This window comes from Talpa occidentalis, unplaced genomic scaffold (genome assembly GCF_014898055.3).
Source record: "Talpa occidentalis isolate TD23 unplaced genomic scaffold, MPIMG_talOcc4v2.1 talOcc4.12, whole genome shotgun sequence".
NCBI lineage: Eukaryota > Metazoa > Chordata > Mammalia > Eulipotyphla > Talpidae > Talpa > Talpa occidentalis.
In genome coordinates, this window is record NW_023601212.1 from 39024840 (window position 1) to 39041980 (window position 17141).

Genomic DNA, 17141 nt, shown 5'->3' on the forward strand with positions numbered 1-17141 from the left:
CTCTGAGTCCTACTCACTTCTTGGCCAAAAACACCCCTAGAGGGCGTCTGGAATGTGCTGGGCTCCCGCCGTCCCTTCTCGGTCCAGCTCTTGTGGCCCATGCAGCTCAATCTTGCTGATTTTCAGGATCACCTCAGAAGTATGACCCCACCTTCAAAGGACCCATTTACAACAGGTAAGGGCGCTGGGTTCCTGGAGGTAAGGGGGAGGTGTCTTGCTAACTCCACCCCAACCCCCATCTGTTCTCCAAATAAGTAGTGCTAATTATAATTTGAAAATGAGATGACTAATTTCCTTAATATACTAAGAGTTCTTACAAAGAACTTTAAAAAATTTAGGCAAAAGACTGGAACATGTAATTTATAGAGCAAGAAATACTGTGGACAACGAAGTTATGGAAAAATGCTCAAATTCACTGAAAAAGAATGTAATTTAACACAATAACCAAACAGAATTTCCCCATCTCAGATTGGCAGAGATGAAAAAAAAAATTATAACTTATTTTGGCTCAGAAACCGATTGGTGCAGTCCTTTTAGGAAGGAATTTGAAAATAATGAATTTTTTAAATGTTTGTTCTGATGTAGTTCAGGCAGGTTGCTCCTGAATGTGCCACTTTGGTCTATTATTTTGAAATACAATTACCAAAGAAACTAGATGGGCCTCCCTGGTGGTGCAGGGGGTTAAGCACAGCACTGTGAAGCTATCCTGCAGCCTCTGCAGCAGGAGTTGGATCCCCCCACCCCCCTACCAGCCAGGGAGCAACCCACATGGTGCAGCAGACCTCTCACCCGCTGCTCCCCTCAGTAGTGTATTTCAGTAGCTCTGCGTGTTCTGCTCCCTGCTCTCTCTGGTGAATCCTCTCACCCCTCATCCCCCACACCTCTGGCCCATACCCCAATTCTTGTATGCATAAATAAATAAATCTTGGGTCTCCCCGGTGGCTCAGCGGTTGAGCGCTGGGTTGCGAAGCTACCCGCAGCCTCTGCAGCGCCGGTTCGATGCCCGGCTGCTCCCCGGCCACCGGAGGAGGGTCCTGCATGGCGCGTAGACCTCTCCTGCCGCCCACTGCTCCCCTCAGCAGTGTGCTTCGGTCCTTCTGCCTGCTCTGCTCCCCGCTCTGGCTCTGGTGAATTCTCTCACCCTCCCATGCTTCTCACTGTACCCAGTGCTTGTATACATAAATAAAAATAAATCTTAAAAAAAAAGTCTTTTTAAAAAAATAAAATAAAAAATAAATAAATCTTAAAAAAAAAAACAAACAACAGTGGGTGTAACATAATGTCACTTGAGTTAACAAAAAAAATAAATATTTGAAAACATTTGTACCTAATAAATAACCAAAGACTCACAAGAAATCATTAACAGGGGTATCTTATAGAGGGGAGTTTATGTGGGGGGATTATTTCCTTATTGTATACATTTCAGTATGGGTGAAACTTGCAGGTTTTTTTTTTTTTTAATTTATTAGGGTAGCATTGATTTATAATAGATAGGCTTCACCATTATAATTTGACATCTGTATATGCAATATTATGATCCCCCAAAAGTCTGATTTCCATTTACTGCCATACAATTGACTCCCCTTTACCTGATGACCTTCCTCTCTGATGACCTTCCTTCCTTCTTTCCTCTCTGATGACCACCATTTTGGTCTCATAATCACTTCCCCAACCTCATAATCTAAGAGCTTTGGGGTTTTTTTGTTGTTGTTTATATGTTTTAAAATTTTACCGTATTTATATATTTTTTTCATGGCCTGAGTCTAGGCTGGAAATGTTCATATTTTGTGATATAAAATGGTCTGAAAAGCTTTTATTTTAAAGATTTATTTATTTGTGTATATAAGAGCTGGGGTACAGGCTAGAGATGTGGAGGGTGAGAGGGGATTACAACAGGCAGGCAGACTGAAATACACTGCTGAGGGGAGCAGCAGGCGAGACAGGAGAGGTCTGCCCTACCATCTGGGTTGCTTCCTGGCTGGCTGGGGATCGAACTCTTACTGCCTAAGCAACTGGTGGATTGCTTCATAGTGCGGTGCTTAACCCCTTGCTCGACCAGGGAGGCCCCTGAAAAGCTTTTAAATGTTAATACCTACTGCTTAAAAAGGTGTGGGGAAATGGGTACTCTGTCAAAAGAGAATTGAGCTTTGCACTCTACTACTTTGAAGACAATGTAGCATTAGGTGTTAAAATTTAAAATGTAAGCAGGAACATGTGTCCAGTTAGCACTCTGGGGTGGGTATGTGTACTGAGCAGGATGGGTCCTTGATACTCAGTACACTGAAAATCCCACCCTGATGCTGTCCCTTGCTCCTAGGGGCTGCACAGATATAATTTGTTGCGTGTTCCTCCTCCTGGCCATTGTGGGCTATGTGGCTGTAGGCATCATAGGTGAGTGGACAAGGGGGCAGGACTTGGGGCTTCAGGGCGGGCCACAGCCTCTGGCGCAGAAGTGAGGCAGGCTTTAAGGTGTGGCAGCACCTCAGTGCCCTTAAATCCCTCCACAGCCTGGACTCATGGGGACCCTCGAAAGGTGATCTATCCCACTGATAGCCGAGGCGAGTTCTGCGGGCAGAAGGGCACAAAAAATGCGTGAGTCTGGCTTCTCGGGGCCTGGTGGGACTGGGGAGGAGTATGCAGGATGGCTTCTTAAGCACCGAGAAGGTTCTAGATTTCCCCCACGTCCATCCAGTCATTAGTCCAGTCTACAAGTAGCTATAAAACTCCCATCACCCCTAGGCTCTGGGGACACAGCACTAAATGATACATTAAGCATACTGTCTTCTGGAGGTCCACTTTTCAGTGTGTGAGAGAGGAAACATTTCAGGACCTGGTGTTAAATGGCAGTGAACTGATGAGGTAAAGCAGTGAGTTCTCACAGCACTGTTCCACTCTCTAGCTGTATGACCTTGGGGAGGAGTCAGCCTTTCTGGGCTTGTTTTTCTAGTCTGCGAAATGGGGCTATTGTGATGGCTAGTTGAGCCAGTACCCATTGTTGTTGTTTTCATTAAGATAGTCTTGAGATACCTTGATAGTTTCCATCTCCCTTCCCCAACCCCAGGAACAAACCCTACCTGTTTTATTTCAACATCGTGAAGTGCGCCAGCCCCCTGGTCCTGCTGGAATTCCAGTGTCCCACTCCTCAGGTAACTGCAGCCCTTTCCCAGTTCCTTTACCTCCTGTGGTGACAGCGTTGTTCTCAGCCCTTTTACTCTCCCCTGGTGAAGAGTGGGGACTGGGATCTCTGTCTGTCCTAACTCCCACGTAACTCCTGCCTCCTGGCTTCCCTCACCCCCAGATCTGCGTGGAGAAATGTCCTGACCGTTACCTTACCTACCTGAATGCTATCAAATCCCAGGACTTTGAGTACTACAAAAAGTTCTGTGTGCCTGGCTTCCAGGGCAACAAGGTCAGTGGGCAGCTACTCTGGGAGACCAGGCAGGGCCTGGGTGCTGACCTGAGGGAACTAAGCACTGCCCCCCCCCCCATCTTGGCAGGGTGTGGCAAAGGTGCTTCGGGATGGCGACTGCCCTGCTGTCCTCATCCCCAGCAAACCTCGTGAGTCCTGGTTCCTGTGAACTTCGCTGAGGGGTGGGGTGACTTCAGGGGTTCAGCCTGATTGTTGCCATCCCCTGCTCCATGCAGTGGCTCGGCGGTGCTTCCCAGCCATCCATGCTCACAAGGGAGTCCTCATGGTGGGCAATGAGACAACTTATGAGGATGGGCACGGCGCTCGGAAAAACATCACGGAGTTAGTGGAGGGTGCCAAGTGAGTTGCTTGGCCCCTGACACCGATGTCTGTTTACCTGGGTGGGGCAGAGTATCCCCTGGGGCTGGCCCAATCAGAGAGATCTGACATGAACCTCATCCACCTGCCTTCCCCCAGGAAAGCCAATGGGATCCTGGAGGCAAGGCAGCTGGCCATGCAGATATTTGAAGATTACACAGTATCCTGGTACTGGATTGTCATGTAAGTAGGGAGGGAAGGTGGCCTTCCCTGGGCTGCTCGGTCTAAAGCTGGTTGGAGGGTTGAGTGTGCTCATGTTCTGTTTTATTCCCAGAGGCCTGGTCATTGCCATGGTGATGAGCCTCCTGTTCATCGTCCTGCTCCGCTTCCTGGCTGGAATTATGGTCTGGGTGATGATCGTCATGGTGATTCTGGTGCTGGGCTATGGTACGTTTGCCCCATCAGAGAACTCTCCCCTCCCCACAGTCTTCAAAATGCCCATGGCAATGGCCCATCAAATATCTTATCCTAAACCATCAGGCATACACTGTCTTTTACTTGGCATCTCTGTGTTGTTTATAAGAGCAGATGCTTGGAAACGACCTCAGTGTTCGTCAGCGGGGCATAGATGAAATCATTAGTCTTCAAAACCGGGGCCTGGAAAGCAAAGGCGTTCTTAAGTAGTCTTCTTAGCCCAGTGGTTAGCACTTAGCACTGGCACCAGAAAGTCCAGGTTTTAAATGCTAGCTCTGCCAATGCTTCTCTCTCAGACCTTGGGCAAGTGACTCAGTCTCCCCATGTCCCAATTTCTCCCTCTGTTAAGTGGGGATAATTAGTATTTACTACTTAGGAGACTTAATGAGAAGATAGACAGTGTGCGGATGAGATGGGTGAAGGGGCTTATAAAGCTTAGTCCTTTGGAACCCAGAGGCAGTCCTCATCCTCAAATACCAGTGCTTCATGTTCTGATTATTCATTTAAACTTTCCAGGAAGAAAGATATCTGATCTGCATCTTAAGTTGAGGACACGGATATTAAAATATTCATGTTAATAGTGGTTTTTAGCTGCATGCTGGCATTTTGGGTGTCTTAATTTTTTTTTTTTTTTCATTCTACAAGAGGTAAAGAGAATACTGAAAATTTCTAATGCTTCTGCAGGGGTCAGAGGAAAGGCTCAGGCCACATAGCATCCTAATGTTTATTCACTTACTTATTTGTTCTCCCAACACGTGTTGAGTGCCTACTAGGTACTGAGCAGTTTTCTAGGTCCTGGGCTTATAGGCATGACTAAATCAGGATCAGTCTTTATTCTCATGGAGCTTGTGTTCCTGAGAACGTGAGAAAGATGGAAAAGAAGCATATAAATGAGGAAAGCCTCTGGGATGTCAAAGCAGAGAAGTGGGTAATAAGAAGTTGGTATGTGGGCAGGCATGATTCTAAATGGGGGCAGGGTTCTGGAAGGTCTCCTGAGATGATGACATTTGGGCAGAGACAGGAGGATGTGTGGGATTCATTCAGGGAGAGAATGTACCAGGCAGTAGGAATAGCAAGTGCAAAGGCCCTGTGGCCAGGACTCAGTGATAGCCCCTCTCAGCTTTGGTTTGTGCTCCTCTTAAATGCGGGTAATTATACCTGCTTTGCAGTGTTGGGGAAAGCAGTCCAGAGACTGAGGTTAGTCACGGAATGATGGTTCCCCTGCTCAGGAATATTTCACTGCTACATGGAGTATGCCCGACTGAGTGGAGAGGCTGGCTCTGACATCTCCGTGATGGACCTCGGCTTCCAGACAGATTTCCGCGTGTACCTGCATTTGCGGCAGACCTGGATGGCCTTCAGTGAGTCTGAAGCTAACGTTCTTGCCTGACCTGGGAAGGAGTGGGAAGCCCAGGCAACTGGCAGACTCAACCATCCTCTGCTTCCCACAGTGATCATTCTCAGCATCCTTGAGGTTATTATCATCTTACTGCTCATCTTTCTTCGGAAGAGAATTCTCATCGCTATTGCACTCATCAGAGAAGCCAGCAAGTAGGTGCCAGGAGGCCAGGGGCCTGAGCTAGGGACTACTCAGGCCCTAATGCCTGTCTCTGCTTCTCCACAGAGCTGTGGGATATGTGATGTGCTCCATGCTGTACCCACTGGTCACCTTCCTCCTGCTGTGCCTTTGCATCGCCTACTGGGCTAGCACTGCTGTGTATCCCTTGTCTGGTGCCAGTTCCCCACCGTAGGCATGGCTGTGGGCCAAACTTGCCCAGAAATGATGTGTAGCTGGGCAGGGCCAGACCTGATGGAGGGAGAGATCCTTTTCTACCTACCCCTGGGGTTCCTAATCCCTGAACTTAGCTTCCTTAATGAGCTGCCAGCTTCCTGTCCACTTCCAATGAAGCCGTCTATAAGATCTTTAGTGATGCTGCCTGCCCAGCTGTTGGGCAAACCTGTGACCCAGAGGTGGGTGTCTGGAGGTGGGGGGTGGCTGTTACCCCAGCAACCCACAGATGATCTGAAACTTCTCGTTTCCCCTTAGGGAGCATTCAGCAACATTTTGGTACCTGCCGTATGCCCTGTGCTGGGTATGGGGGTCGTGGTGGGGAAGAGAGCCAATGTGGCAGATACCTCCCCCTACAGTGCATAATCACCTACCTTTGTTTCCCTTGCCTTCATTTCCTACCCCTACACCCCTCACTTAACCCTATCTAGTTCTTGCCTCTAGAACTCCTCCCTTTCTTGTCTTTTATAAGACACTATCCTCTGTGTATCCGTCATCCCTGTGATCTTCATCCTGATCTCTGCCACTTCTGTCCCTGTGCACTCCATGGATTCGTGACCCGACCCTGGCCTCCACAGCCCACACTGAACTATGGACTCTTATAAGTGGGCCCTATGTTTCTTCCACAGACCTTTGCCTCTAATGAATCCCACCAGTGCCCTACTGCCTACTGCCAGTTTGCTTTCTATGGTGGTGAGTCAGGTTACCATCGAGCCCTATTGGGCCTTCAAATCTTCAATGCCTTCATGTTCTTCTGGCTGGCCAACTTCGTGCTGGCTCTAGGCCAGGTCACGTTGGCTGGGGCCTTCGCCTCCTACTACTGGGCTCTGCACAAACCTGAGGATCTTCCTGCCTTCCCACTCTTCTCTGCCTTTAGCAGAGCCCTCAGGTATGGCCCCGGGTGGGCAGGAGGTGGGGGTGAGATAGGGGACAGGAAGCCTGGCCCAGCCACTCACCACCCACTCTGCCCACAGGTACCACACAGGCTCTTTGGCCTTTGGTGCCCTCATTTTGGCCATAGTGCAGATCATCCGAGTGATGCTGGAGTACTTGGATCAGCGCCTGAAAGGTGGGGCTCACTTATTCCACAGCGGGTGTGGGGGGTGGCCCATGTGTGGTGGGGCAGTGTTGAAGAGCCAACCTAAATTGGTTCTGGTTTGGGGCCAGGACAAAATGGTGAAAGATTGATTGGATCCCACCTAAGAGGGTGGAGCTGAGGGGCTTGGGTGAGTGGCTCCTCTGATGGGAGACCTGCTGAGGGTACCCTTCAGGTGGAGTTCTCCCTGCTGAGGGTGTGAGGCCAAGAGACCTTGGTTCTTGAAGAGAGGGTTGAGCTGAGGAGGAGGGCAGGGCTAAGACTAGCTTCTTTGTGCTGCAGGGGCTGTGAGACTGGGTGTGATTGTACATTGGGGTGTGGCCAAGCTGGTGGCATGGGTGGGCTTTTGCTTCAGGCAGTAGTGGGGCTGGTGATTGGGTCCTGTCTTGGGGGCTCTGCTGAAAGAGGCCTCAAGATGAGATCCCTTATTGGGGTCAGGGCTGAGTGTCCTGGATTGAGGTTGATTCCTACTTGCAAGCGAGGTAGGGCCCTCAGAGCCTTCTATCAAATTTCTCCCTGTTTCCTTGAGAAGGTGGTTTCCAGGAGTCCTGGACTATGGCAAATGCATGTAATGAGAAGGTGGGGGGGCTCCCTACTAGGATGAGGTCTCCCCTCATCTCAGCATCCCTTCCTTCTCTCCCAGCTGCGGAGAACAAATTTGCCAAATTTCTCATGACCTGTCTCAAATGTTGTTTCTGGTGCCTGGAGAAGTTCATCAAATTCCTGAACAGGAATGCCTACATCATGGTGAGTAGTCCTGGGGCTCCTGCTAAGTGAGAGGAGCCCTCATTCCCATACAGTAGGCCTGACCTTCCCTCCCGCCCTCCCTCTCCCCACCTAGATTGCCATCTACGGCACCAACTTCTGTACCTCAGCCAGGAACGCCTTCTTCCTGCTCATGAGAAACATCATCAGGTCAGGGAAACACCACCGCCCCACCCCTGCCCGCTCCTAATTCCCGGGCCCACATTCACTTCACACCTGTTCCTCACCTTCCCTTGCAGAGTGGCTGTCCTAGACAAAGTTACCGAATTCCTCTTCCTGTTGGGCAAACTTCTCATCGTGGGTAGTGTGGGTGAGTTCTGCTCACCCAGCCTGTTGGGCTGTGGGAGCTTGTTGGGCTGTGGGAGCCTGTTGGGGTGACTTGTGCATAACTGTTGGGTCCCTTTGTCTTTTGTAATTAGTGTCAGCTTTTGGGGGAGCTACTTATTTTTTTTTTTAAGATTTATTTATTTATGCATACAAGAACCGAGGTACCTGCCAAAGGTGCAGGGGTCAGAGGATTCACCAGAAAAAGAGTGGGGAGCAGAACAGGCAGATCCACTGAAACACACTGCTGAGGGGAGAAGGGGGTGAGACAGGAGAGGTCTGCGGTGCCACATGTGGATAGCTCCCTGGCCAGCCGGGGATTGAACTCATGATGCAGTGGATAGCTTCACAGTGCTATGCTTAACCCCTTGCGCCTCCAGGGAGGCCCGAGAACTACTTTCTTTGCCAGAACCCTCAACTATCTTGGTTTCCTGCTCCTTTCCAGGAATCCTGGCTTTCTTCTTCTTCACCCACCGTATCAGGATCGTGCAGGACACAGCACCAACTCTCAATTATTATTGGGTCCCTATACTGGTATGGACCTCTGGGGATGGGTGGGATTCTGGAAAGAAGGAGGTATTGGGACTAGCCTGGTCTCCTTTGACTGGATGGTGGTCAGAGGTGGAGAACTGATTATGTGTTCAGGCCACAAACATACATTAAGCATCGACTGTGTTCCAGGAGGGGCAGAGATCTTATAGTTTAGTGGTAAAGAGACATTACGATATGGGTGGGTGGGTGTGATTGCAAACAGGTGCATGCACACATGCCATGGGGAGGAAATGTCCAAGCCTGTGGTGGAGGATTTGGGCAGGTATAGGAGCCCAAGTGGCCTCACCGTGGAAGTGATATAGGAGCGAGTGTCTGACGGACAAGCAGACAACATGCAGTAGAGGGGACAAGTACAGAAGCCCTGAAGTGGGGCCACGGCAGGAGCAGTGAGGAAACTAGGGTGACAGGTGTGGGGTCAAGGTGGAGATAAGGATTAGAGATGATGGGCTGTGGAGGGGTTGGGTCATTACCCTAAAAATAGCAGGGAATCTGAGTACAGGTCTTAGACCCCAATGACCTAGATTTTGTCTTAGTTCAGTATTTTCTAGTTCTAAGGTGCATAACTTTGAGCGTTACTTTCTTTCTCTAAGGTCTATTCACTTCAATCAATAAATATATATCTGGTTTCTACCAAGGTCAGTTGCTAGGAATGTAGCAGTAAATGGAATAGACATCGTCTAATAGGGATGTGGGCATAAAATCTGTACTGCCCTAAGCTTCACTGGGAATGATGTCAAATCTAAGATCTGAAGGACATGCAGGCGACATCAGGGACCATGACAAGAGCAGTGAATAAAATTGTATATGGACAAAGACCCCAGGAGAAGAGTGCACAGTGTTGAGAGCATAAATAGACTCTAGGTGTCAAAGGTGGCTTCCTGAAGCAGGTGGCACCTCAGGACTTAATATTTAAACTGAAGGCAGAACCATGAGGGGCATAAACTAGATTAATTCAAGGCAACAGCATGTGCAAAGGCCCTAGGATAAAAGGAGTAAGGAGTGTCAGATGGAAGGCAGGGCACTGCCAGCAGGATTGAAGCACTAGGGTGTTATTCTGAGCAGGCTTATCAACAAAGGAATGACATGATCCCAGCTGGCAGGGTCTCATCCTGGGCAGGGCCTGGGGTGAAAACGATTTACTCCCTTTGCTTAGACCGTGATCATCGGCTCCTATCTGATTGCCCATGGCTTCTTCAGTGTCTACGGCATGTGTGTGGACACATTGTTCCTCTGCTTCTGTGAGTGACCCCTCACCCCAGACCTTGCCGGGCCCTGACCCCTTCTCCCCTATGGTCATAACATCTCCCTCTGATGGAGATACACATTTACTTTATGGGTGCCCCGCAGCTTCTCTAGGGATTGGCTGCCCCTCGTCCTAGGGCCCTGGCATGCCCTTTCAGCTTCCTCACTGTGCTTGAAGCTGCTCCATCCCTGGTCCAGGCTGCAGCTAGAACACTCTGCCCCTGGGCCCCGGCTTCAGTTTCTGGCTTTGTTGGGGGGATCTGTGGCTGCCACTAACTCTGGTCTCTCCATCTGTCTGTTTTTTTGTTTTCTCTTTTTCTCTTCCTCTCCTCCATGCCTGCTGGCTTCCCTGTTCTTCCCTGCCTCCCTCTTCCCCTCCCTTCCCGATCACCCCATTTTCCCCCTGCCGGTTCCTGGGGGGAGCCCAGGTGAGGACCTGGAAAGGAATGACGGCTCTCAGGAGCGACCCTACTTCATGTCGCCCGAGCTGAGAGACATCCTGTTGAAGGGGAGTGCGGAGGAGGGAAAACAGGCTGAAGTGGAGGCATAGAGAGGGAGGCTGGTTGGGGACCAGAGGCCTCCTTGTTTCCTCTTTATAGACCCGGGGGTGCATGTGGGGCTTCTTTGCTTGGGACTGGGGAGTGTGTGTTCACTTGTTTCTGAGCCCACTAGGGTCTGCCCTCTCCAGTCCCAGTATGTCTTGCTTCCTAACCCTCTGAGGCTTCTCTGTGCCCCTCATCTGCCCACCCTGTCCCTGGCGGCCCGTGCCTGTGGGCTTCCCTCATGCCACCTGCTCTGGGGCCTCTCTCCGCAGTGGAGGATCTGGAGAGGAATGATGGCTCGACTGAGAGGCCCTACTTCATGTCTTCCAACCTCAAGAAGCTCTTGAACAAGACCAACAAGAAGCTGGCAGAATCGTAAAGGCCTAGGTCCCCCACCCTCCAAAGTTTCACACTGGGTGCTGGGCGGCTGGGTTCAAACCCCCAGCCTGTTGGACTGATCCGAAGTCCTATCACTGCCGTCCCTGTCTTCCCATCATCCAGTTACCACCAGTTTCTGGGGACCTAGAAGACTTGGGGCATCTCCTCCCTGTGCCAAGAGGCAGAATTTTCACAGTAGCCCCCTAGGACTTCAAATTGAGTCACTGTACCCTCATTGGCTCAGATGGGGAGAAGTCCGCTGAGGCCACTGATGTCTGCCAGTTCCCCGAAACTTCCTGCCCCCTGCTTACAATGGGACAGTGTTGTGTCTTCAGAGTGGTGGTCGCAGTGAGCTTTGACTCCCAGTGCCCCTGTTTGCTCATGCCTGCTCTGGCCAGGACCAAGGCCCTTCTCCAAGACTGAACTGGCTTACTGGACATCACAGGCATTTGTTTTTTGTTTGTTTGTTTTTTAACCTGGATGTGTAGTGAAGAGTCTGTTAGCTTTTTTCTGTCTCAAAATCAGAGATGGGACGGCTGAGGAGTACCATCCATTGTTCCCTAAGCGCTGGGTGTGGCTCAGGTGGGAGTGTGTGCGCTCAGGTTGGGGGAGAGTGTCTGTGGGGGAGGACAGCTGGGAACAGACTGGTGGACAGACCAGCGCAGGAGGAAGGAGCCCACTAATAACTGCTTAATGAAAACCTGCTGACTGGCTGGAGGAGTTGTGAGAGAGAACTGACACAGCTCTCTTTGTGAGAGAGAAAACGGATCTACCGAAGGGACGATTTCAAGGGAAGGAGTAGGGGAAGATGCTGTGGGCAAACCAGAGTCACCCTGTCCAGACTCCTAACCTTGAGGATTCTTTTGCCAAAATTTATTAAAACTCAGGGGACCTGATCTCCGGGTTCCCCCTCTGCCATATTCCAAGTTCTTCTGACTTCACGTATTTGCTCATCAGCATTGTTCCAGGATCTCAGGGAGAACTCTGGGCCTGGGGTCTCCATTTCCTGTGCCTGCTGCCAGCCCTCCCACCTCCATTCTGTCTGCACATCCCGCGTGGAAATTGCACTCCAACCACTAATAAAGTGCCTACTGTACAGAGCCTGGGCCTGCAGTATTTGTGGGATAAAGGGGGAGGCTGGCAAGGGCGACCCCAGCTTCCAGTGCTCTGGGATGCACTGAATTGGGGTCACTCTCCGCAGGGGAAGGCAGGAGGGAAAGCAGGAAGTATCTACTAGCGTCCCTTCTCAGCCTACATTCTACTGGCTCAGGTTTCCCTGAACAAATGCCCCTTTTTAGGCTCTGATCCCTAGAGTCCAGGAGGCAGTGGTGCCTGAACACCTCCCCCCCACCCAACACACACACACCTCCTTAGTCACGTGGCCTGGACTTGTGTTCCCAGGCCAGCTTTGTCCCTGGAGCCAAGGAACCTGGATGTTCACTGCTGCCCCCTGGCGCCGGTTGTCACCATCAACAGTGGGCCGTCTGCCCCATGATTACCTTTATCTTTCTCACCCCTAAGTCCCCGCCTCTGGAGTTATTTCTTAAATAATCACCACTTTGTGAGTACTCCCTATAGACTACCATACCCCACATTTTTTTAAATTTTATTTTTGCACAGAACAACTGGAGTGTAGGCCTGAGGTGCAGGGAGAGGTGGGAGGGTGAGCGGATTCACCAGGACAGAACAGGGAGCAGAACAGGTGGATCCACCAAAATACACTGCTGAGGAGAGCCACGGGTGAGAGCACCAAAATACACTGCAGGAGAGGTCTCCTGCACCATGTGGGTCAGCTCCCTGGCCAGGGATTGAACCCAGGCCATGGCGGTGATAGCACTGAGATAACCCCTAGGCCATTGGGGAGGCCCCATACCACACTTCTATTACTCGTTTTTTAGAGGATGAGCTTAAGGCAGGGAGATTTGATGAAGAGACTGGGGCTGGGAAAGCACTGAACCCATTTCTTTGACTCCAAAGCCATCAATCTATCTTCTGCTGATGCTCTCTGGGCTCCAGGGTTGTTCACCTTGATCCTCTGAGTTCTTTTTCTTACCCCCACCCATGTTAGCCCTACTCCCATCCTGTCTCTCACTGGACCAGCGCTATCCCTCACCCTGATCTTTGGCTCCGCCAACCTTTCCCCTCCTTCACTGTTCCCTCTCTCAGGGACAGAAGGATACCTTTGAAAAAAAAAATTTTTTTAAAGATTATTTATACAAGCACTGGGTACAGTCAGAAGCTCAGGAGGGTGAGAGAATTCACCAGAGCCAGAGCAGGGAGCAGAACAGACAGACAGACGAAATACACTGCCACCAGGAGGCCCTGTCTTTGAAAATTTGAGTGCACACCCTTATCTGCTCAAGAACCCTCAAGGGCCCCCACCTCACTGCAGCCCCCTGGCTGTGCCCTATCTCTTCCCACTTGCTCTCTGATCCAGACACCCTGACCCCAGGTTTTATGCATAAAATGCAACCCACCTGGCTCTCCCTCTGACTAGTTCCTCTTCCTTACAGATCAGGGATCACCTCCTCAAAGAGCCTTCCCCTCTCATCCTAACGTTGGCCTCCCGGGCCTTCCCGGTGGTGCAACGGGTTAAGACGCAACCTATGAAACTATCCGCAGCCACTGCAGCACGAGTTTGATCCCCAGCCAGGGAGTTACCCATATGGCGCAGCAGACCTCTTCTGACTTGCCTGCTGCTCCTCTCAGCAGTAGATCTGCCTGTTTTGTTCCCCACTCTGAGTGGGGGTGAGAGGATTCACCAGAGATCTCACCCCCCACACCACTGGCCTGTACCCCAGTTCTTACATGCATAAATAAATAAATCTTTAAAAAAATAGCTGGCCTCCTGTTCATTTTTTTTAAAAGATTTATTTATTTATGCATACAAGAACTGGGGTACAGGCCAGAGGTGTGGGGGATGAGAGGATTCACTAGAGACAGAGTGGGGAACAGAACAGGTGGATTGACTGAAATACACTGCTGAGGGGAGCAACAGGCAAGCCAGGAAGAGGTCTGCTGCCTCATGTGGATCATCTCCCTGACCGGGGATTGAATTCCTGCTGCAGTGGCTATGGTAGCTTCATAGTGCTGCATCTTAATCCCTTGCAACACCAGTGGGGCCCACTTCCTGTTCACGTTCATATGAGAACAAGAAAAAATCCCAGAGGATGTTATTTGAGGACTTGTTTTCATTATATGTTACATTGCTTGAAGTCACAGCTTCCATGAGCCTATTGAAGATGAGTACTTACTATGCAGGCACAGAACAGTTTAGTGAATATAAAGAAAGGGCTAAGCACAGTGCCTAGTCCAGGGGACATGTACATGTTAATGCTGTATTAGTATATTAGTAACAGCATTTACGGTTCAGTCTTTCATGCATGCTGAAAGCCCTCTGACTAACTTCCTCTGAGTGAAGTAGAAGCAGGGCGATCAGTGAAGAGGCTTTAGTCCAGGCATGTGTTGATGGTGAACAGGACTCTGAGGTCTTGGGAAAGTGATGAAAAGCCTGTGAAGTTTGGTTATTTGATTATGGACCTGATCTGACTTACTACATGGGAAAGAAACAGAAGGACCAAAGAAGCTGGAGGGTGCAGGACTTCGAGAGAGCCAGTTCAGGCAGAGTCCTGCCCCGTGAACTCGTAGGGAGCTCTGTAGGATGAGTTGTCCCGCACTAGTAAATTGGAGACTGAAGGTTGCACCTGGGAAAAGGAAGTTGCCAGGCACTTCTGAGTGTGTAGGTAAATAATGTTGACAGTGTAGTCATAGCCAAAGGTTAGTAATCGAAGAATTGTAGGAGCAGGCAGGCTGTTGTACAAAAGTATACAAAGCTCTGGCAAAGATGCAAAGAAACAAAGTGGATCTGAAGGGATTCAGACAGGAAGGTCCTTCACAGGGAAGTTCTTTTTTGTTTTTTTTTTTTGTTTTTATTTTTTAGATTTATTTATTTATGCATACAAGAGCTGGGGTACAGGCCAGAGATGGGGGGGTAATGAGAAGATTCACCAGAGACAGAGTAGGGAGCAGAACAGGCTGACTGACTGAAATACACTTCTGAGGGGAGCAGCAGGCGAGACAGGAGAGGTCTGCCTCACTATAAGGGTTGCTCCCTGGCCGGCCGGGGATCGAACTCATGCTGCAGAGGCTGCGGATTGCTTCATAGTGTGGTGCTTAACCCCCCGTGCCACCCAGGGAAACCGTTTTGTTTTTTTTTAAGATTTATTTATTTATGCATACAAGAACTGGGGTACAGGCCTGAGGTGCAGGGGGTGAGAGGATTCACCAGAGACAGAGTAGAAAGTAGAACAGGCAGGTCGACTGAAATACACTGCTGAGGAGAGCAGGGGGCAGGCAAGACAGGAGAGGTCTGCTGCGCCGTGTGGGTTGCCTTCTGGCCGGCCGGGGATCGAACTTGTTCTGTAGTGGCTGCGGACAGCTTCATAAGTTGCATCTTAACCCCTTGCGCCAAGGGAGGCCCAAGGGAGGTTATTTTGGACCCCTGGAATACAAAACCGCTAAGGGAAGCTGTCGCCTACATGCATGGATGTGTCTGAACTCTAGGGAAGAATTCCAGGCTAGAAGCCAGTGGCAATCAGATGTGCTCGGTGTTTTCATGATCTTTCAAGTGCTAGGACTGGCTGAGGTCACCAGGGGATTAAATGTAGTGGCTGGAGGTCATAGCTCTGGAGGGGCGGAGGAAAGTGGGCACAGGGGGTGTCAGAGAGGGGCATCAGTGAGTGGCAGGCAAGCAATGTGGGCATGAGTGCTTGAGGTTGTGATAGTGGCAAATGTGGACAACAGTGACTATTTTCTTGTGGAGAAAAAAAAGCAAGGACATGGGCTGAGAACACAGTGGAGTGTGGGGGAAATGTTGGAGGTTTTAAGAAAGATGTGAGTGATGATCTAGCTGCACAGGATGGGAGAGCACTGCATGAGTGAAGAATATTAAGATTGTGTTATTATTTTCAATTTCCCCAACTCACAGAGGTGGGAGGTGCAGACAGAGTTAGATTTAGGTAGGGTTGCCGAAGTAAAGTGGGGATTGAGGGTGAATTAAGGAATGATACCGGAGGGATCCTATCCCTCTGCTGTTCCAGACCCAGCAGCTTCCAAGGCACTCAGGGTGAAAGCTGTTGTCTCCACATGTTCTGTGGTATCCTATGGGACCACCTACCCTTTTCTTGGATCTCCACTTCTTCCTCTCCTCCCTTGCCATCCCAATCCTTCAGGCCTTCCTGCTGTTCTTTTCATGTAGTTCCACCTCTGGGACTTTGCACTGACTGTTCTATCTGCCTGAATGCCCTTCTTCCAGCAAACCACTTGGCCCAAATCCCTCAGCTTTCCTGTGCACCACCCTTAAAACTGCAACCTGCCCAGCCCTGCATCTCCAACTTTCTTCTTGTCTGTTGTACTGGTTGCCATCAGACAAGTTGTATGCTTTGCTCATTGCCAGTTCCAGCTCTACAAAGGTAAATGGTTTACTGTGTTCCTGGCAGCTCATCTGGCCCTCCCAGGTGGCCTGTGAGTTACAGCAGTAGAATAGATTCAAGTTCTCTGCTAGTGTTAGCTGGTGTTCACTTCCATGGTTTGCAACTCTGGGAGGTAGAGCTGTGTGAGGCTAGGCCAAGGAACATGTGCAAGGGAACCACTACCCCTTCAGAAAGGGGACATGCAGGTATGCATGTGCTGATTAGTTATGGGCTGGCAATAAATTCAAAATGACCAGGCGATTCAGTCACAAAGAAGTCCATAATGAATTCCAATTCTGTAACATTTTATAACAGGTAAAACGAACCCTGGTGATGTATAAAGAGGGTTGGGGGTTGGCTAAGGACAGGAGTGAACTTTCTGGGGATGGTGCTTACAAAGATGCATTCTAACATCATTCTAAGCCAGGCACTTTACATAGTGACATAAACAAAAGAGAAGAAACTTGTTGCCTAGAGTTTACTCACTAGCAAGTGTAGGACTGATCTCTCCAAAAGGTCGGATAGGCTTTTCCCAAGAGGTCTAGAGGAGATGTTTTCCAATACATGTCACCTTGGTATATGGAAACTAAGGTCAATCAAGGCCCTGTGAATACTGGAGAAACTATGAACTATTTTTTTTTTTAAGATTCATTTATTTATGCATACAAGAACTGAGGTACAGGCCAGAGGTGTTAGGGGTGAGAGTATTCACCAGAGACAGAGTGGGGAACAGAACAGGCAGACTGATTGAAACACACTGCTGAAGGGAGCAGCGGGCGAG

General features: G+C 49.9%; 1 protein-coding gene across 5 annotated transcripts in view; it reads left to right on the top strand.

Moving 5' to 3' along the window:
* Positions 1-12014, top strand: part of SLC44A2 (solute carrier family 44 member 2) — a 29920-nt gene extending 17906 nt beyond the window's left edge. For 3 of the 5 annotated variants that reach the window (XM_037505777.1, XM_037505778.2, XM_037505776.2), the window contains exons 2-22: positions 127-175; positions 2318-2391; positions 2508-2592; positions 3062-3146; positions 3299-3409; positions 3498-3558; positions 3646-3769; positions 3887-3970; positions 4062-4174; positions 5431-5562; positions 5653-5752; positions 5826-5918; positions 6088-6172; positions 6620-6879; positions 6965-7059; positions 7730-7833; positions 7928-8001; positions 8091-8161; positions 8621-8709; positions 9881-9965; positions 10398-10777. In XM_037505777.1, coding sequence (XP_037361674.1) covers positions 127-175; positions 2318-2391; positions 2508-2592; positions 3062-3146; positions 3299-3409; positions 3498-3558; positions 3646-3769; positions 3887-3970; positions 4062-4174; positions 5431-5562; positions 5653-5752; positions 5826-5918; positions 6088-6172; positions 6620-6879; positions 6965-7059; positions 7730-7833; positions 7928-8001; positions 8091-8161; positions 8621-8709; positions 9881-9965; positions 10398-10519 — 2096 coding nt within the window. In that variant the 3' untranslated portion in view covers positions 10520-10777. The other 2 variants (XM_037505780.2, XM_037505779.2) reach the window with 1 other exon arrangement.
* The last annotated feature ends 5127 nt before the right edge of the window (positions 12015-17141 follow it).